The 22,223-nt window shown below is 39.2% G+C and overlaps 1 protein-coding gene across 1 annotated transcript; it reads right to left on the minus strand.

Moving 5' to 3' along the window:
• Nucleotides 1–19,831: 19,831 nt before the first annotated feature.
• Nucleotides 19,832–21,666, minus strand: LOC310632384 (zinc finger and BTB domain-containing protein 44-like; the record flags this gene model as incomplete). The annotated part of the gene is given in 3 exon segments (XM_083349585.1): nucleotides 19,832–20,141; nucleotides 20,143–21,639; nucleotides 21,641–21,666. Coding segments are annotated over 3 exon segments (1,833 nt in total).
• Between the last annotated feature and the right edge of the window lie 557 nt (nucleotides 21,667–22,223).

The following is a 22,223-nucleotide window of genomic DNA, read 5'->3' on the forward strand; positions in this document are numbered from 1 at the left end:
TCTACATGACCTGTGTGGTGCCTGAGTTCCCCTATTGTCTTACCACCTATTTGGTTAGTGCACTTTGTGTGGCACTCGCTATTAGAAGCTTGATTTTGCTTGACAGCAAGGTTGATATTCTTGTCCACACACACACATCTATGTTACATGTACTGATAGCCCTATAGTTTTTATATTGCCGGGGACAGGGATGTCTCCACTGTTTAGTTTAAATATTCCTCCAGAAAGTCTGTGAATTTATAGCCGAGCAACTCCGTCCCTTTCTTTGATGGATGCAGACCATCTCTTTTATACATTTTTTCATTGGACCAGCTACAAACATCATGACTAATATGTCCAAAGCCTTCCTCTTTACACCACTCCTTTAGCCACATATTGAATTGTGCTATACGCTGGCCTTTTCTATTTTGCTCCTTATACACTGGTAAAACCTCTGAAAAAGTAAGCCTACAGCCTTTTCTGCTAAGTTCCTGCCCCAAGCTCTGGAAATCATTCTGCACAGAGAGTACATCTTTTTGGTACAGATCGTTAGTACCAAGATGTACAATAGCCTCCACATCACAATCCTTGCTGGCATTCTTGATTATTTTAGAAATACGCTTCTTGTCTCTACTGGCAGTAGCACCTGGAAGACACCTGACCTCTTTTGAAACCTCTGTGGCCTTTCCTAAACTTACATCCCTTATAACTGAATCACCAACCAGAAGATGGCTTCTCTTTTTGGATGCCTTTCTGTTCTTGCATGACTGATGTGTAATACCTGATTTGCACTTCTCCCTGTCGAAAACAAGTTCTTCATCTTGGACCACAATTCCCTGCTTTTTTGAGGATGTTTAGGTGTTTATGTCCATGCATCTTAAAGGTGCTGCAATTGACAAACACTACTAGACAGCATCAAGGTGGGATTCTGTTGAATTATTTTTGGATGCTTTCTCCTTTCTCAGGACTGTTTTAATGGTACAGTACTGCTAATGATTCTTCCATTTCTTTGTCAAAGTTACCTTTGTACTCCTTGATTAGATTGGATTGGATTAGATTACACACTGATTGATAGTACTGCTTTATACTGTACTAGAGAGGCTACACTTGGAATTCTGCACCACAATACAAAAATAGATGCTGAGACTCTAGGAGGAGTGTAAAGAAAAGGGACACATATGATAAGTAATCTAGCCTAACAAAGAGAAGGCTTAGGGGTGACATGAGACCTATCTTCCAGTACCTTGAGGAGCTGTCACAGAGAAGAGGTGGTTGACTTATTCTCTAAAGCACCTATGGGCGGCACAAGATGCAATGGGTGGAAGCTCATTAAAAGTAGATCCAGTCTAGAACTAAGGAGAAATTTCCTGACAATGAGAACAATTAACCAATGGAACCACTTACGTCCTGGAGTTGTAGGTGCTCGATCAGTGAAGGTTTTCAAGAGAAGATTGGATAACCATTTGTCCATGATGGCATAAGGTCTATTGCCTTGGGCAGGAGGTTGGACTAGAAGACCTTAAGTCCCTTCCAGTCCTATGTTTCTATGATTTCTATGATTGAATGCAAGTAGGTCTCTCCAAGTGACCCTGGGCATCACTGAAGCAGTTTTCTAGGCTGGAGGTCCCCAACCTTTTGGGCACCAGGGACTGGTTACGTGGAGAGTTGTTTTTACGCAGACCGGAGGGTGCGTGGTTTTGTGTGCTGCCTGCATCCCGCGGATGGGGCTTTGCTTGTTTGTGTGCACCGGTTGCTAGCATGCTGTGGCTGGTACTGGTCCATGGACTGGGGGTTGGGAACCCCTGTTCTAGGTAATATTGATTACTGTACTCAAATCTAAGTGATTATACTTATGACTTTCCTTCAGACACCTTCTCTAAACATATGAAAGCTGAGGAAAGATAGAATTAGATCTCTGTGTGCAGCAATTAAGGCCAAATTGATTTGGTGGTGGTGGTGATGGGCACAATCGCTGGATTTTCTTCATGCCTTTAACATTTTTTGATGCAGCCCAGGCTAATTCCGAAAGACATGCCTCCCCTTTTTTGGCTATGTGTTTGCTCTGATTTTCTTCCCACTTTGGGTTTTCTATCTAATCAAGAAATTACCTCAGCAACTAATTACTTTAGGCATAATTACATAAAAAGAAAACATTTTGTGTTAGAAGCCAGAGAGAACATATTTTTTAGTTTTCCTATTAATGGGGATTACGTGATTACCGTAATTGAGCATATTGTGTTGTAATAATTTTGGCATTCATAACTAAACCTAAACCTAATGATATAGGTTTAGCAATATCTTTTTCCATTTTATTATGGAAAATGGTATTGCCAGCTAATTGAAGACAGGGATGTGTTTTCAAGAGTGATGAAGTAGCCTTTGCAGCTTTCATGTGTGTGTAGGTAGTCCTCAACTTAGAACAGTACATTTAGTGACTATTTGAAGTTACAACAACACTGGAAAAAGTGACTTAAGACCCTTTTTCACATTTTATGACGGTTGCAGCATACCTAGGGTCCCGTGATTTACATTCAGATGGTTGGCAACTGGTTCATACTTATGACCTTTGCAGTGTCCCGGGGTCATGTAATCCCCTTTTGCGATCTTCTGACAAGCAAAGTCAATGGAGAAGCCAGATTCACTTAACAACTGTGTTATTCACTGCCGTGATTCACTTAACAAATGTGGTAAGAAAAGTCATAACATGGGACAAATTTCTCACTTAGCAACATAAATTTGAGCCTTAATTGTGGTTGTAAGTCGAGGACTACCTGTATCAACAAGTAGCATATCTTAACATTAATACACAAAGCTGTTTTGATTTTTGTTGTTTCTTCTCAGTGTTCCATCACATTCTCTCTCTCTCTCTCTCTCTCTCTCTCTCTCTCTCTCTCTCTCTCTCTCTCTCTCTCTCTCTCTCTCTCTCTCTCTCTGTCTTTCTCTCTGTCTCTTTCTGTCTCTTCATGTGTATGTTTGTGTGTGTGTGTGTGAGAGAGAGAAAGACTGACTGTATAGCTTTTTACACTTTGGCACTTAATGAACTTAAATATGCAATTTTGAGAAGAAGGATAAAATTGGGCTTCCTGTGGGAAGGGGCTTGTTACACGTTGAGCTCTGGAGTTTTCTTGTGTTTTTTTCATGCTTCACTGAAGTGTATTCAACAGCTCCGGATTGGATTGTTGATGGTCTCAACGCAGCATTCTGAATATATTAGCTTGATTTCAGGCAGAGCTGCCCATATCAGACATGAGATTCCTACTCCCTCTAGTGCAGCAAATGTGCATCCAGGAGACACTCTCTGTTCCCGTATTTAAATCAGAGTCGTCAGTTGTTCAGCAATTATGTAAAAAATATTTTTTAAAAATATTAAAAAACCTTGGAATCAAAAGTAAATCTCAAACCAAAATGTGCAGCATTAAAATTCCCACAGGCAATTTTCCTGTTATTTTACGAATGAAGTATTAAAAGTTTCTAAATAAATAGAGAACCTGGGGTCAAATGTGTTTTATCACAAGGCCCACTAGGCTTCAACATGACCTTGTCAATTCTTTTCCGTCTCTGTAAAGTGAGAAAAACCCCAATGAATCACCCTTTGGAAGGAGTTGGAGCCCCTAACTGTGAAGAAAGGGCAGTATAGTACCTATGGGTATCTTTTGCAATCTCAACAGGCAACAGCAGATCATGTTGTTGAATTGTTCCTGGAGATGCAAACCTAGATTACAATCAAAATCATTCACTAACCTATTATACATTTCATTTAATTATTTTTACTCCTGCCTACCTAATGAGCATTCAAGACAGCTGAGAATAGCAGTCTATAGGAAAGAAGTCCATCCTGAATAATTTCTTTTTCAGGACCTGGTCATATGAACCAGGATTGCAGATGGAATACAGGTAGTCCTTGACTTACAATCACAATTCAGTCCAAAAATTTATTCTGTTAAATGAGACATTCGTTAAATGAAAATTTGCCCCATTTTATGACCTTTTTTTTGCTACATTTGTTAAGTGAATCACTGCAATTATTAAGTTAGTCACATGGTTGTTAGGTGAATCTTGCTCATTGACTTTGTTTTTCAGAAGGTTGCAAAATGGGATCACATGACCCTGGGACACTGCAATCATTATAAATATAAACCAGTTGCTAAGCTTCCGAATTTTGATCATGTGACCTTGGGGGAATCTGCAACAGCTATTAGTGTGAAAATCAGTCATAATTCACTTTTCTCAGTGAAGTTGTAACTTCAAACAGTCACTAAATGACGTGTTGTAAGTCAAGGACTAATTTGTCATGGGGAGCAAGTACAACGGAAACAGATTCAGGGACTATTGCCAAACAGTTTGCCAAACAGGTTTGAGGTCCAGAAGCAATTCCTTTCCCCCCACATTGTAATTTACTATTAGTTGCTCGGCCCTGATTGGGATTAGGGCTCCCACTATTTCCCATAAAATGGAAAACTGATCTGCATTACCAGGAATTCTGCAAGTTACCATCCTACCATGTTGAGCCCCTCGTCTATGCTTTATTCATAAATGTGCTCTATTTTAGCTCTGCCATTGTGGTGTGCATTGCTGCTAGAATTTCAGATTTAAGTGTAGCTGTCATAGCAGTGGCACCCCTTATATTCTTTTTTTTTGGGGTTCTTTCACTACAGTTATTCCTTGTTTAGTAAATGCCTCCTTTAGCAACCACTCGCAGGTACAACAGTGACAAAAAAGTAACTTTATCACCAGTTTTTACCATTTATGGTCTTCACAGATCTGTAAAGAAAAGGAAAGCAGAAACAAGATCATAAGCCCGCTCACAATTTCACTTGGCAACCACTTCACTTAATGACCCAATTGCTGATCCAAATTGGGGTTGCTAAATGAGGATCAGTGCTTTTTTTGTCATAGAACTCACCAGAATGGACTTCTGGCACCTGTTTTTGACAGATTTTCCAAGTTTTGAAAGTAACTTTTGAAAATTTGACGTTTGGTCCATGTGGACTTGAATCGCCCTGTCCAGTGTAGCAGGTCGGTGGCAAAAGCATTAAAATGGTGCATGCAGGCTGCTTGTGCGTTGAGTCCAATGCATTCATACTTTTTCTGGCTGCTCGGCTTGTGGTACTGCTCAGCTTATGATTGGTTGTGTGGTCGCACACTGACTGCTTACTGCGGGCGATGATTGCTATGTTTCTTTACACAACTGACATATGTGAGTGTGTGTCCAGTGATTGGCTATGTGCAAAAGGTAAATAAAAGATTAACAAGATATGAGTTCCAGAACCTTTTTTCTTACAAAAAAAGCACTGATGAGGATTATTGGTACTACTGATTCTTTAACTTATGCATGCCTAGTATAGAATTTTAACCTAAATAATCCAATGGAAAACTTGACAGTTTCCCTAGGGAGAAAAGGCAATTTTTGAAAAATTTTTTGAAAAATTGAAAAGCCAAACAATGATTTTATACTATACAGAGCAATAGCCAATGTGAAGACAAAATCCAGACAATAACATCTGATAGGAAAGCTCATATAGCTACATACTAGAAATAAATAAGTAACAAGTTTCCTCAGACTTGGAAAATAATGTTTCTTTTCATTACATGACTCAGTTAAAGGGTTCATTTGTCTACCAGATGATTTTCTCAGCTTCTTGTAATCACTTGGACACTCTTTTTTCTTTGAAAAAATGGACTAATCTTTTCCAGAATTAGGAAAACATTAAGTAGCAGCCACGATTAGTTTAAAAACCCTTTCTAATTAGTAACAACAGAGAATTTCCTTTTGCAACCTGTATCTATAAAAATAATTTAGTTGAATTGTTATGGATTTCCTAGTAAACACAGAACAGTATTAAACTGAACTAACTAAGTTTAGACTGTGGGTTGGTAAGTGTAGGAAGAGGGAAGTAACAGACTGGTCAATACTATGCAGTGGTGAACAAAGAACATGTAGTGAAAGTATCATTTGGAAGAAAGGAGCAGAATGAGAAAATCTCATCAGCGCAGTAGTTCTTATTTCTCAGCCCACTTGTTTATCACAGTTCCAAGAACTGTGACTTCTTGTTTTATTGGATTCTTTTGCAAACAGGCCCAACATATGGTATTGTTGACATCAAACACCTGGCAGAGATTATTGCTGATCCTTGATCTGCCTAGAAAAAGATAAAAAGATCAGGCAACAAGGGCCAGATACCTAATCACAGCCATGTGAACTTTCCAAAATGCCTTGAATCAATGTTGTTTCAAGACATTCTGGGAAATTGCTTTTTTTTCAAATGTGACTGTATTGCATCAATGGAGACGTAGCTGCTGCTGCTGGTAAACATGCTGGTGTGGTAATCTCTTTGCAAAAAGACTTTCTACTAGAGCCATAACAACTTGGTTATAAGAGTTAACTCTGCCCTTTGGAACCAGCTGCCAGTGGAGCTGAGGACTGCCCCCGACCTCCGTTCATTCCGCCGGGACCTGAAGACCTGGCTCTTCGAGCTCTCTGGCCCAGGCTGAGAATTTTAATTTTAGTTTTAATCTTAATTTTAACTGGGTTTTTACTTAGCAGGGACGAATATAATTTTTTTTAATCTGTTTTTAACTTTTGTATCTCTGTTTTTTAATCACCCTGTAAACCGCCCTGAGTCCTTCGGGAAAGGGCGGTATATAAATGTAATAAAATAAATAAATAAAATAAATAAAATTATTCTTTTCAATGAAAACTCTGATGTTTCATTGTTCATCTCATGGAATCTTGCTTGCTTGGCTTGCAGGCTATATCCTCTGTAGAGTAATTAAACAAACTGGATATGTTTAGCCAATGATTAAAGGGAGACATGATAGTGTTGTTCCAGTATTTGAAGGACTGTAACTGGAAGAGGGGGGAGATTTATTCTGCATAGCTCTCAGCAGTGCTTTTTTTGTATAAGAAAAAGGTGCCGGAACTCACACATGTCATACAACCCACCTTGCCTACCCTACAAGGTTCCATCCAAAAAAGGTGCCGGAACTCCGTTCTGAGCGTTCTATGAGAAAAAAAGCCCTGGCTCTCAGGGGTAGGACAAGAACCAGTAAATAGAAGCTCTATGTTGGGAGATCAATGAAATAAAAAAGATTTTCCTAACCATGATACTATTAACCAGTGGAACAATCTGTCTCCTGGAGTCATGAGGTTCCATCATTCCTTCAAGCAAACATTAAACAATCATTTACCCGATTGAGTATGTTTTTCATTTTTGTTTTGGCATGATCTTGGTTTTATATTTCTTTACTGACTAATGGCTGTAATAAATTGAATTTTGAACTGATTCCTGAACTGGGTATGGGGTTGGACTCAAGGTCCATTCCAACTTATGTTTCTGTGATTAAGTTTCAGAAGGAACTTATAAGATGGGCAAAACTCAGCAAGATTAATTTTCAAAACATATGGATGAAAAGTCTTGTATTTGGATGGGGAAAAAAGTCAAACAGGTGAATATAGGATGGGGAGAACTATATTTGACAATAATATTTATGAAAAGTATCAGTGCTTTGGTAGAACATGAACTGAACCTGGGGCATCAGTGTGATACAGCTCTAAAAAAATCAAATGCAATTCTAGGCTGCATCAATAGTAAGATAATGTAAATATTTTCTTAGTTGCTATATTATGCCTATCCATCAGCACTGCATTTTAGGAAAGAATGGAATGGACAAATTAGAGTATCTCCAGAGGACAACAAACAAGATGATAAGGGGCACAGAGAAAAATACTTACAAACACTAGTTGGGGCTGTTGGTGTTGGGTGAAGAATATTGATATGAGACATAAATGAATTCAAGTATCTGTCATACAGAATGAATTGTTCAGAATTGCTCTATCAGATAGCAACAAGAAGCAATGCATTTGAAATTAAAGGAAGCAGTTTTTCCCACCTTAAAATAAATTTTGTTCTATTAATCAATGACTGATTTTTTTAAAAAAGAACACACATGCAATATACATTTTTGCAAGCAATCCCTTTAATGCACAGTAAGTAAGGTAAGGTAAGGTAAAGGTAAAGGTTCCCCTGCACATGCGTGCTAGTGATTTCTGACTCTAGGGGCCGGTGCTCATCTCCGTTTCAAAGCCGAAGAGCCAGTGTTTGTCTGAGGACATCTCCGTGGTCATGTGACCAGCATGACTAGACGCCAAAGGCGCACGGAACGCTGTTACCTTCCCACCATAGTGGTCCCTATTTTTCTACTTGCATTTTTACGTGCTTTCAAACTGCTAGGTTGGCAGAAGCTGGGACGAGTAACAGGCACTCACTCTGTTACGCGGCACTCGGGATTCGACCCGCCAAACTGCCGACCATCTGATCGACAAGCTCAGTGTCCTAACCCACTGAGCCACCGCATCCCTGCAGTAAGTAGCATATGTTAAATATAACATAATTATATATAACATGTCATATGTACAATATACGTTTTATATCTATAAAAACAAGCCTTGGTGGAGCAGTGGGCTAATGCCTCCTTAAGTAACACCAGCTGCCTGCAATTAGTGCAGGTTCGCATCCCACCAGGCTCAAGGTTGACTCAGCCTTCCATCCTTCCGAGGTAGGTAAAATGAGGACCCAGATTGTTGGGGGCAATAAGCTGACTTTGTAATAATGCCGCTTGGGGGGTGTATGAAAGCCCTAATAAGCAGGCATATACATAGAATGAAGGCTACTGCTAAGCTTGTAAGCCACCCTGAGTCTTCGGAGAAGGGCGGGATATAAATGGAATTAAAATAAAAAAATAAAAAAATCTTTTGAGCCATTTGTTACAACTTTAGCAGGGTCCTTTTATACAATATAAAACACTGGGGAATCCAAGTATTTTAAAGAATTAGCCAATACAAAAAGTTGACATTTGTTTCACTCCCAAAGAGCCTGAACTTTTTAGCTGAGAGACAGAGAAACCATATATATCCTGTTCAATTGTAGCTGACCTGTGGCAAGAAGTCTGACCCAGAATTTTAAAAGAATAAATCAATAGCTTTTTAAAAATGATGCTGTCCATCAAGCCTTCCCGATGTTCTCAGAGAACTCCTGAGAATTTACAAAAATAAACTAAAAATGCGGTTAACTGTCAGGTTTTCATTAAAGGGAAACTAAGCTGGAGAGGAAAACAATTGTGTTAGATTTCCAAAAGGAGGGGAATTAAAATAACTTCAGTAATTTGCCACGTGGCCTTTCCCTAAGGACAACTGTTTTTCCTACCAGAACGGAAAGGGTGGGCAACGCTTCTAGTCACGTCCCTTAAATACTGCCATCTTATGGGAGCTAGGAAGCATGTTGTTTCTGTGGTAGGCTGTGCCCTATGGAACACGCTTTCCTCTGAAGTTCAGCAGACCTCCAGCTGCCTAGCTTTCTGTAAAACCACTGAAAACCTGGCTTTTCCCCAAGCGCTGGGGGAAGATAAGATGAGGTGACTGCACGTAGGAAGTTTGACTTTGAGTTTTTGTTTTTAATACGTTTGTTTTTTTAGTTTTAATATGGCTTTAATGGTTGAAGTTATGATTGGGAACTGCCCAGAGTTTGTTATAAGATGGGTGGCTATGTAAATGTTTTAAATAAATAAACTTTGTCATATATTAAAAGCTGTTGCAAATAGCATAAAACTTTTCAAATGAACACAATTTCCCCCCTCCACCATTTAACAAAACAGGGATAATGAGCTGAACAGAATTTGGATAATTTTCTTGAGCAGTGATGGCAGCAGAAATACGACATTTAGTAGAATAGGTTCTCTGGATAGAATTGAGACAGGAGCATTAGAGTTAATGGGGTGTTGGGGTATCTCCCATCTATATTGTTGGGTTACCCAGAAATTATCCTAATTGGTTGTGAAGAAAGGGGCCAAATGGCTCCAGGGGTGGTGGGACTAGGATAAAGTAAACTGGAGGATTCAAGGCCTATTTTCTGCACATGCTAGCTGACAATGCCCTTGAAATCCTGATAATCTGAGCTGCATTCCTTCAGAATTGGAGCCACCAGTCCCGTTGTCCAATAAAAAGGAACATTGCTTTCAAAATGTACATAAGACTCTCTTAATTTTACCTTAGTAGCTCTAGGTTGCAAATTCAGGTGTGGATTTGCACATTTCATTGTCCACTGGGCATGGGTATATATTATGCAAGTATATCATTTCAAGAATCTTGCCTATAATAGGCCTGGAGAACAAATCAGACTTTCTTTCTTTCTTTCTTTCTTTCTTTCTTTCTTTCTTTCTTTCTTTCTTTCTTTCTTTCTTTCTTTCCTTCCTTCCTTCCTTCCTTCCTTCCTTCCTTCCTTCCTTCCTTCCATCTTTCTTTCTTTCTTTCTTTCTTTCTTTCTTTCTTTCTTTCTTTCTTTCTTTCTTTCTTTCTTTCTTTCTTTCATCAATATAACTGCCAATCTAACCGTTAAAATGCTGGGTAGCAAACAAAAGATAGAACTCAAGAAATATACAAAGTCAATATCAAGGACCTTGTAAAAGTCTGCCCACACAATACAAATTATTTATTTGAAAACGCTGGTAAAATGGACATCACAAATTTAGATACCCCCCCTCTGTGTGTGTAGTATTTATCCCTCATTCCTACCCTCTGACAGGACCACAATTCATGGCATTTTTGGAGAGCACTTTCTCAGCTCTTTGATTGAAACTCCACTTATTCTTACATGACAATCAGATGGAGCTATTGAGAAAATAAATTCTACCTTAGCTTCATTTCTTTATAAATTATCAATAGAAAAGTTGGCCTGATCTTTTAACTTACAACTGACTTCACTTAGAATGACTTAATTTATGTCTCTACTCAGGCACCATTTCAGGCATTTTACCATTTCACCATTTCAGTGCTGCTTTCCAAATCTTTCCCAGTCCTCCCAGTTCCTTTTCTATTATGAAATTCTCTGATTCCAAGAAACTAGGATAATAATTCTGCAATATATTTTCAAGTATTAGCTCACTACCAAATTTAGGGTTGAATTTGTGGAAAAGAGATTTATGGAGATGCCTGCTATGAAGTTAGACATACTGTACATTTGGATATGGGATCATATCCTATATTTATATAATATGGCATCCTTTGATCCAAGAAACATTAATGATAAGATGACAGAGTGAGACCTGCAAGGGCTCCAGGCCAGCTTGTGGAGCTGATAGATAGATGTTTCATCTATGCATAGTTGGCCTCTTTATTTTTATTTAGTTGATTTTATTTGATTTCTATAGCCACCCATCTTCAACAACTGACTTGTGCAAGGCATCCTTCATTTTTTTTCCTCACCAGACCAACTCTTTAGTTAATAGGCTGTTTGGCTAAAGCATGGTAAAGAATCTGCCTTGCTCTGTTTGAAACCAGATGAAACGATTGCCCACATTTTCTCATCAATCTGATCTCAGCATGTGCAGTCTCTTCATAATCCACCTTGCCAAAGTTGGTGTACCTGCTTTTTCCCTAGGACTCTGTGGCTGCTACAATTAATCCAGTTGTAGTAGTATATTTATGGGACCAAAACACAGGAGTATGAATAAATAAATCAACTCCTCAACTCCAAACACATTGCAGATGGATAAATGGCCTTGAAGAAATACTGCCTATAACCTTGTAACAGCTGTTTGTATAATTTGTTAATATAGATATGGCAGTATGATAGTTTACCACTGATGTTTCTGTCTCTCTAGCCCATGCAAACATTTGTATATACTGTAGTAATAATGATCAAAAAAGGACCTTGGGATTTCTCCATGTCTGAGTGGGGAAAGCAAAACAAGAAATATGGTTCAGATTAGTCTAAAGGAAGAACAAAGCCTGGTGCTGTTCAACATTTTTATTAATGATATGGACAAGGGAGTTGAGAGAATGATTATCAAATCTGTAGACAATACAAAACTAGGAGGAGTCACAGCTAATATTTGGGAGGGGATGGAAAAATTCAAAAACATTTAATGCTGTTCTGCTTGGATGATTTTGCTGATTTTACTTTGCAGCCAAATAAAGTTCTCAGCGATTTCAATTCTGCTAACTGAATCTACTATCAATTTCTCCTCCTTTAGTTGCCTTGTTGTAGCTGTCTACCACAAGATCAGCAAATCTTCGGTCTCTGGAGAACCCATATCTTGAAGCAGAATTTCTGAACAGTATTTGTTTTTTTCTAAAGCCAACAAGTTACAGACTAGCTCAACCTTTTGTTACCACATCATCCCCCCCCTTATTGGCATTTGGAGAAAATTAGGCTTAATGAATTGCTCTTCTCGAATTTTTGATTCACGTTTCATGTGCTATTTGTAGGAACAGAGCCTCTCTATCCATGTTATCTCCACTCTGTCCATCCACTTTCCCAATGTTGGAGTTATCTATGTGAAGTGAATGTATAGTACGTATATCTCCATACAACAGCAATAAAATTTGCAAGATCACGACAGATAATACTAGTTTATTTCCTCTGTATTTTGTTCTTTGAACTGGCAAAGCATAAATCCTACTCTATATCTGAAGAGATTGAGTCTGCAGCCTTACAAGATAGGAAATGTTTGAAACCCTACAATACGTATGTCTTTCTCTTGTACTCATACTGAAATAACAATAGAATACTGAAGACATTCCAAGAATACCTTAAATAACACTGGTATCAAGGACCCTGACATATTTGGATGAATTTGAAGCTTCCTTAAATGTTTATAGATTGCATACCATAAAATGATTTGTATGATCAAACCACATGCATACAGTGCTTCTTTCTTTTCTCTAAATAACCAAACATTTTACAGTATATATTACAGGCATGTGAGAACAGTGAGAGCTTTAATTATCTGGGACATATAGCAACAGCTATGATGTTCAGGTTATTTCTACTCATCTTCTGGTGAGTTTGCTGGTGAGCCAGATCCCAGCCAACGTAACAATGGAAAACTCACTGCTAAACCTGCGGAAATGTAGATATTATTTGTATGGTGAGAAAACTCATTTTGAATGAAATGGCTTCCAGTCATGTGCCTCTGACTCATTCTATGACATCATCCTTAGGGAAACTAGAGCATGCTTGTCTAAAATACATATACGTAAGCTTACTTTTGGAATTCTAAAGTAGAATTTTAAAAATATCCTTAAGCCACTACGAGAACATATCAATAGGAACAGTAAAGCTGTCCTTGCATCTGTTTCTTGGTTTCTGACTTCCCAAGGTTTTTTTAGGTCATTGAAAACAAAATCCACACTGTATTATTTGAGCTACATCCAGTGCTTTTTTTTGTAAAAGAAAAAGGTGCCGGAACTCACACACGTCATACAACCCGCCTTGCCTACCCTACAAGGTTCCATCCAAAAAAAGGTGCCGGAACTCCGTTCTGAGCGTTCTATGAGAAAAAAAGCCCTGGCTACATCAAACATTCTGTATGATCAGGGAAAAAAATGAACAAGTAGGGAAGAAAGCATCAAGATCCAGTACATTTATGTGTATCTAAATGAGGGATGTAATTTATTCTCTTGACAAAAAGACATTGAGATTAGTGCAGATCTCCCAGTCCCTAGGGAAGGAGGGAGGGAGGGAGGGAGAGAGAGAGAGAGAGAGAGAGAGGGAGGGAGGGAGGGAGAGAGAGAGAGGGAGGGAGGGAGGGAGGGAGGGAGAGAGGGAGGGAGGGAGGGAGGGAGAGAGAGAGAGAGAGAGAGAGGAGAGAGAGAGAGAGAGAGAGAGAGAGAGAGAGAGAGAGAGAGAGAGCGCTTTCTAAAGTACAGTACCAAATCTGGTGTGCTGCATGCTGAATAACTGATGAAGCGCTGCAGCATCTACAGAAGGAGAAGAGAACATTTGTTGTGCATGCTAAACAAGAATTAAAAACAATCCAGCTCATGTTTTTCTCTCCCTCTGTATGCCCATGGATATTAGCCAAGCATCATCAGTTTTTCCAGTCCTTTTCATGTTTCACTGCAAATTAGACACAAAGGGAGGTCATTGAGATTTGCTAGTTGGTAACTGTGTATATGATGCAGCATTATTGCTTGGATTTGCTAAAGCTGACAGTAACTTCAGTCCCTCAAGGGGATACCTGGGCAGATAAAGCACTTACACAATAAATTATAGTAAAACAGGTATGCTGAGGAAATGAATATATATGAGAGCTGAGCTGAGCTGAGCTAATAAAATAAACACTCAAGTACAAGTTTAATTGATTCCCAAGAAAGCAAACTGAAGCTATTCTGGCTAAAATATGTTTCCCATTTTCTCCTGTTCCCAAGAAATATGCTGTTTTGTATTATATTATAGAACATATATAACATTTAAGGCACTCACCCATAAACTATGGGTTCTAGTACTGCCTTGGGCATAAAGACAGTTGGGTGACCTTATGCCAGTCACCTTCTCTCAGCCTTAGGAAGGAGGCAATGGCAAACTAGTTCTAAAAAATCCTTCCAAGAGAACTGCAGGGATTTTTACAGGCAGTCTCCAAAAACTGGACTATGTATATGTATATGTATATGTATATGTATATGTATATGTATATGTATATGTATATGTATATGTATATACATACACACACATGCTCAGCATATTTAGATGTAGGGATGCATCCTCCAAGAAAGCAGGCAATTTGGCAATCAAATCAGCAGATAGAATCAGCAGATAGAATCAGCTATTGGTATGGCACAAAACAATAGTAACCATGGAAGTACAACTTTCATATTTATTATCCTGTGTTCTGCTCTGGGGTATCCTTTGGGGCACAAGAGTGGGGCCTAAATTCTTTAAATGTATCTGTTATTGCTGCACAGATAACAATTTGATTGATGGTGTGGGCAGGTTTGTGTAGATTCAGCAGTTTGGAATGGAACAAGATGGGAAGATTTTAAGACAATGGATTGTTCTTTCAGTGGAGGCCATTGCTAATGCATTAGCAGCATCAGAAGCATTGAACAACAAGTCTTGATTGATCACAGTTTCCATCCTATTGACTTCTGAGTTTCAGGTAATACAAAATGGGCCTTTTTAAAATAGTTCTGAGTGTTATTAACCTTGTTTTTTCCTTGCAGGTATCCAGGATACAAAGCCTGAAGACACAACTACCAAAATGAAAATGAAAGAGCAAATGAAAGACAGTGCTATTAGGACTCAATGTTCTTTTGAGACCATTTCTTCTCTTTTCAATCAAGAGATACTTCTTTATGGTATTTGATTGTGGTCATTTCCATGAATAAGCACTGCAGGAACCATCACATGACACCTACTTAAAAGTACTTGTACAAAACCAGGATTTAAATTCCTGGTTGCATTTATTTTTTCCTTTTAACTTCACTTTGGCATGTTAGCATAAAAGGTGCTTGGCTGATAAGTACAATAGGTAAGATATTAAAAAATCATATAATGGTTGCCAATTATTGGGAAGATTGTGAAAGAAAATTCCAGATAGTAGGAGCTTATGTTAATCCTGCACTGAAACAGGAAGGACCATTGGCCTGTTTTTTGTTTGCGATGCACTGTTTACCAAGCCTGTAGATAAGCTGCCAAATGAACCTATGAGGTGTGGTGGTTAGTGCTGGTACAAAGTATACCTCAGTTTTCATTTGTAACATACATGCAAAAAAAAATAAATTATTGCCATTGACATAAATGGAACTATTGAATTACATTCACATGAGAATTTCCTCCATTTCTGGTATGAATTGCAGCCCAAAGCTGGAGATATATTATTATTATTATTATTATTATTATTATTATTATTATTATTATTATTATTATTATTATTATTATTATTATTATTATTTATTAAATTTGTATACCGCCCTTCTCCCGAAGGACTCAGGGCGGTGAACAGGGCACATATAAATAGAAAATACAAAAATTAAAAGAGAATTAAATAATCACCCAGATAAAACAGTAACAATTTAAAAACCCATTAAAAACCCTAACATCCCCCATCAGGCTAGGCCAGCTTGTTCAAATTAATGGGTCTTCAGACCGTGTCGGAAGGAGCGAAGGTCCGGTGCCGTCCGGAGCTCAACCGGCAGCTGGTTCCATAAAGCCGGAGCGCCCACAGAGAAGGCCCTCCCCCTGGGGGCCACCAGCCGACATTCTCTGACCGGAGGCACCCTGAGGAGGCCCTCTCTGTGGGAACGCACAGGGCAGAGGGAAGTTGACGCCGGCAGCAGGTGGTCCCCGAGGTACTCCGGACCCATGCCATGTAGGGACTTAAAGACCATTACCAGAACCTTGAATCTCACCCGGAAGACAACTGGTAACCAATGCAGCTCGCAGAGCAAAGGTGTAACATGGGAGTACCGGGAAACTCCCAAGACAACAACATATGAATGAATGAATGAATGAATGAATGAATGAATGAATGAATGAATCTTTATTGTCAAAGTACAACTATGTATACATTGAGATTAGCTGAGCCTCCCGTTGTGCTCCCACCCCCAACACAAAAATTCACACAAGTTATTTCTCATTCAAAAGCCTAACAGCCCATGGATAAAAGGTGTTTTTCAGCCTGTTGGTGCGGCTGGCTATACTCCTATATCTCCTACCCGATGGTAGGAGAGTAAAGAGATACCTTCCAGGGTGTGAGTCGTCCCTGAGAATTTTCCTCACTCTTCCAAGGCAAAGCTTATTCCATCACAATAAGGGCAATGAAGTATTTTAAATTCCCTGCTTTCCAATGACCATATTTAGGCTGACCCATTGCCTTTCATATGGCAAGGTACAAAGATCTGCCTGAGGTCCACTATGAGATATCTGCAAAATGCTTCGCTGATAAAAATGCTCAAATTTGCTTAGATCTGAATATTGCTCGTATTTCATCAGTTCCTGCCACTTTTTTGTTAGTAATATTTTGAGCCCATTAAAATTCACTTTGTGAAATGTCAGACTCTAGTTTCCTGTCACTTATTTGGGTTTTCATTTCTATAAGTGCTCTATGCATATTTCTTTTTATTGTTTTTCATTAGATCCTTGCATTCTTATCCATCTTTGCATAAAAGCTTCCCTTAATTTCTCAAATTCTTTTAAATCTGTATTGTAGTTCCTTCAGCTCAATCACTGTCCCCAGCTTAACAGAATAACAAAGTTGGAAGGAATCATGAAGGTCATCTAGTCCAACCCCCTGCTCAAGCAGGAGACCCTATACCATTTCTGACAGATGGCTGTCCAGTCTCTTCTTGAAAGCTTCCAGTGATGAAGCTCCCACAACTTCTGAAGGTATTTATTTATTTATTATTTAAACTTGTATACCGCCCTATTCCCGTAGGACTCAGGGCGGTTTACAGGGAAAAATTAAAAATACATACATACAAAGTTAAAATCGATTAAAACTAAAATTAAATTAAGTCCCTGAATTTAAACTAAAACCCCATTAATAAATAATTAAAACCCCTCAGTCTGGGCCAGACAGCTCAAAAAGTCAAGTTTTCAAATCCCTGCGAAATGAGCGAAGGTCGGGGGCAGTCCTAAGCTCCGTGGGAAGATGGTTCCAAAGGGCCGGCACGCCCACAGAGAACACCCTTGGTTCCATTGGTTGATTGTTCTTACTGTCAGAAAATTTCTCCTTATTTCCAGTTAAATCTCAGTTTCCATCCATTATTCCTTGTCTGGCCTTCAGGTGCTTTGGAAAATAGGTTGACTCCTTCCACTCTGTGAGACCCCCCTCAAATATTGGAACACTGCTATCATGTCTCCCCTGGTCCTTCTCTTTGCTAGATTAGCCAGGCCCACTTCCTGTCATCGTTCTTTTCTTATATCTCTTTGACTCGTCTTGTTTTAGAATTTGACTAATTATTTGGGATTTTTTTTCTGTCACTGTTGCTTTTTTGCATTTTGTCATTTCACAACAATATTCAATACATCATTTCAGCCATTTGTTTCCTAGGATATAAACTCTTTCCATTTGCTTCCTGATATAATAGTTTCTTGAATTTCAGTTGAGTATTCTTCAGGCACTATGTTTATCAAATATAATTCATTGAATTTATTCTGTACCTTCCCTGTATATTCATATGCTGAGATAGTATCTTGTTGTCTTGATGATTTTGCCTTTTTTTAAAGGAGGGATTTTTTCAAGAAGTAGTTCATGATCTCAGCTGCAGTCAGCACCAGGTTTAAGTTTTAGTTGACTGGGTAGAGTTCCTCCATCTATATGGGAACACCTTAGCATTATTTTGTTGGTAATGATGGTTATTCCATTCTTTTTGTGTGATTTTCATGTCTGCAGTAGGCATTCTGGCGATCCTCTTAATTTGAAACAACCCACTACAACCCATTTCAGCTCAGATTCCTAGAACGTTAGTATTAACAGTTCTATCTAACAACTTCAAGTTCACTTTGTTACATGGATGTGACATTCATTGTACCAATTATACAGATACATACACATACACACATACATACATACCGGTACATGAATTTTCCTTTTGCCTAAGGCTACATCAGCAGCTGGATATTTCTTTAACCCTGTCACCTGATAAACACTAGTGACTTTCATAGTTGTCCTCTGCTCTTCCACAGTAGCCTGTTATCTCTTTGCTAGCATTTTGTGGTCATTTAGATTTTTACTGCTCAGATTTGGCAGCTCTATCTATCATGGATGCTATTAGCAGGTTTCTTGCATCTGCAATGGATGGGAATAAAAGATTTCTAGCCAGAAAGACTGATTCTATGGGACAAATTTTCTGTATGCCTGGAAGAAACAACCTTGCAATACTTTAGATGCTGAAGACCTACAACTGTCAATATTTCTCATCCCTGGTTATGCTAGTAAGAGTGGCTGGAAATTGTAGTTCACTAACAGCTGGAAGGTTACTGAATTTACTCTCTGCAGGCAAGGAGATGAAGATGTAGGCTATCAAAGGTAAAGAAATGTTAGCTTTATCAACAGATATTCTATTGATCCATTTACGGTAATTAACTCTCCAGAGAGTTAAAGATAGTCACACCGACAATATACAGCATAAAATTATAGCATTTACACAGCGATTTGGGGTTTTCTAAGCTGTAGCTATAAAACCTGTACCAGTAATCTTTACCACGGAAATGTATAATTGAAATAATTCTCAATGTATTTATATTTTATTTAAATGGCAAAGCAGATCTGATAGTGCTACCATCAAATTATACCTTTCCTTCCCCTCTTGTGGATGAAGCTTCGATGTAAGCGGAAACCAGGTTCAGAGAGAATCCATTCATCTCAATCAGAATATATGTTCTGATGAAGGAGAGAGGACTCTCTTGCAAATAAACAACGGGAGGTATTTTGCACATATCGAAAATGGTTGATTCTTTTAAAATGAAAAGGAGAACTCCAGGAAAGGAGAACCAGGTCTGGGAAAAACAATAACTTAATTCTACCTAGGAGAAGTAACGTACTGGAAAATCCCCAGGAACAAAGAAATCCAGGAAGAGTGAAGCAGTGGTACATATGCCTTGGTACTATTACATTTGAAAAAAAATAGTCAATCAATAAAGCCAAAAATTTGTGTTAGATCTTTTCTTTTTGCAGTGTAGTACTAATTTTCTTGCATCCTTTCTCTAATTGATAAAAACTTTGTTTTTATGTTTTATGTATATGTTTTTAGAAGATAAGCTTAAGGATGGGGAGTATTTTTAAGAATTGGTGCATAAACCAGTCTGAGCATTTTATTTATTTGATGTTCTGTCCACTGGAATTGGGAGACTATTAGTGTATTGAAGCGATTGGAGATCGATGCAATAAAGTATACGTTTTTATTGGTATGCACAAACTGCAAAAGAGTCCCAAACAGATCAAGACTACAACTGATATGAATTTGGTTTGTTACCTCAAGGAAGGAAACGTAAAATGAATATTGCAAATACAAGACCAAAACACAGGCACTTTCCAAGAAGACAAAAAACAAACAAACAAACAAACTTTTGACTTATTCAATAGTGATAGACGAGAGCCCGGCGGCCTTCAGGAGGTCCTCTTGGCTGGCCTCAGCACTTGAGAGGGTTTTCGGTTGCTCCAGCAGGTCTTCTTCCTTTTCTAACAGCCCACCCAGAGGCCCCAACAGGAAAGTGCTTTCACAATTCTGGGTCGACGAGACCTGCGAAATAACTGGCATTTGGACAGAAGAGCTGCTTTCAAATCCATGCTCTCCTAGCTCGTACTGGCCAAGAGTCTCTTCATGTTCTTGGTTTAAGTAGTCTGGTACTAGGAAGTCACTGCTCTGGAAGTAGTTTGCTAGCTTCACGGTTCAGACTCCTCAGATAAATGATTAAATTTCCAGAGTTGGTGAACATGGCGCCACATGTTTTGCACTCGTAAATCTGAGGCTTGCAGATAATGTGCCTGGAAACCCGCATGTGGTGTTTATATTCTCCAAAGGAAGTGAAAGTGGCACTATATATCTGGCACCGGAAACAGCATTTATCTTCATGCTTCAGGCAATGCATCTTAAGCGAGTCAGCCCGGGTGAACTTTTTCCCACAGCGGTCGCACTGAAATGGTTTAATGCCTGAGTGGATGAGCATGTGCTGTTTTAAGTTCTGAATGCAGGTGAATCGAACCCTACAAGTTGGACATTGAAAAGGTTTGTCAGGACCATTTGGGCTAGGTCTCTCTTTGCTACTGGTTGTAGGAGCAATATAGAGCTGGTAAGGGTATTGGACATTCTTCAGTCGGACATCATCTTCCACATGGATATTCCCACCAGAAGTACTCTGCAGTGATGGTAATCCTTCAGTGACAACTTCATCTATTGAACCTATAGAAGACGACTGCGGACTGATCAAAAGATCCTCCTGAACTTGTTCACTTCCAGGGACTGTCTGCTGATCACTCAAAGAACTTTGGGATGCACTAACAGGCTGAGATACTTCCTCATGTACTTCTTCATCACTCAACCTTTCCACTTTTACACATACATCTTCTTCAATCACCAGGGGTGAGCTGGTTTTTGTGCTCTCACACGTCATATACTCAGAAATTCTTCTAGATGCTTCAGATGGGCCAGGCACTTCTAGAGTCCAAGAATTTTCTACTTGCTTCACCTTTTCTGACTGGAGTCTTCGGTCAATTCCAAAAGGGAAAGTCCAAGGAAAAGCTAAGGAAGAGTCCACAGGATGACTTCTACTCTCTGCGTAGGAAGCTGAAGCAGTCAAAACTTGTGGGGAATTTGTTTGGATGTTACATTTAAGTGGACTTTCCGGGGACATTACAATATAGCTTTTACGCTTCCGACACGATTCTCGGCAGACAGGAATGGTTCTTTCTACCACACTGCATTCTGAGGAAACTGGAGAAAGACTGCCATCCCGTGATGTAAAATTGCAGTTTGCACTGTTTTCCAGGCCTGTATCTAGCACCTTTTCTTGCTGACTACTGGTGGTGTTCCATAAAATACTTGACTTCATAAACTCAGAACAGGTGCTAGCAACACTGAACATTTGCTTATAGCTAGCAGCAGCCAAGACATCAATAATGTTTTCAGTGTTAATAGACAATGTTGCTGTGTTGGCGTATTCCAGAAGAGGCAAAAAGCCAGTCACTGTCATGTGATGCAAGTCAAGTATGCTCTGGCCATCATTTTCTGCTTGGCCAACCAATTTGGAATGGAAGAAGTTACTGCATGCTGCCAGGACTACCTTGTGTGCTCTGAAGATTTTATCTTGGACACGAATGGTGATGTCACAGAAATATCCATCATTACGTAGCATGTTCAGCTTTCTAAGCATCTCCTGGGGAACTGTGGGTAAATGTTTTGATGCCCATTTTACTTGTATACTTACTGCAACAAATATTCAAAATGGACCTGCTCTTGGCGAGGCCCTCCTTTCCCCATGGGCCGAGAGCTGGAGAGACGAGCAGGTTAAGCCGGTCGGTAAGCAAGCACAAGGCCCAACTTTTCCCTGTCCGGGCCCCATCCTGGCTCCTCAGCTCAGCCCATGCAGGACCATGGCGGCCGCCCCCGACGCGGCTTCTTCTGCTAAGGGGAGGGGTGAGGGAAAGGAAAGGAGGGGTGGCCGTGAAGGAGGAGAATGAGTCTATTGCAAATACAATATTTTTACACAGGAATGCTTTTGACTATCAGAAAAACCTCCCAATTACCTTTTACACAAATAGGATCCTAACCTTTTAGATACTATGAGCATAAACAACATTGTTGACTGCATCCACATCCTTTTAGACCTTCCAATTCACACACTGAAGGAAGGACAGCTGTTTAGTTCTTTGTCTCCACTCCAGGATCACAGCACTGAACTACCTGCCTCTTAATACGTCAGCTAACAGAATGTATAATCTTTTTCTAAGGTATAAAAATAAAAACA

Source organism: Vipera ursinii (genome assembly GCF_947247035.1).
Source record: "Vipera ursinii genome assembly, chromosome: 1".
NCBI lineage: Eukaryota > Metazoa > Chordata > Lepidosauria > Squamata > Viperidae > Vipera > Vipera ursinii.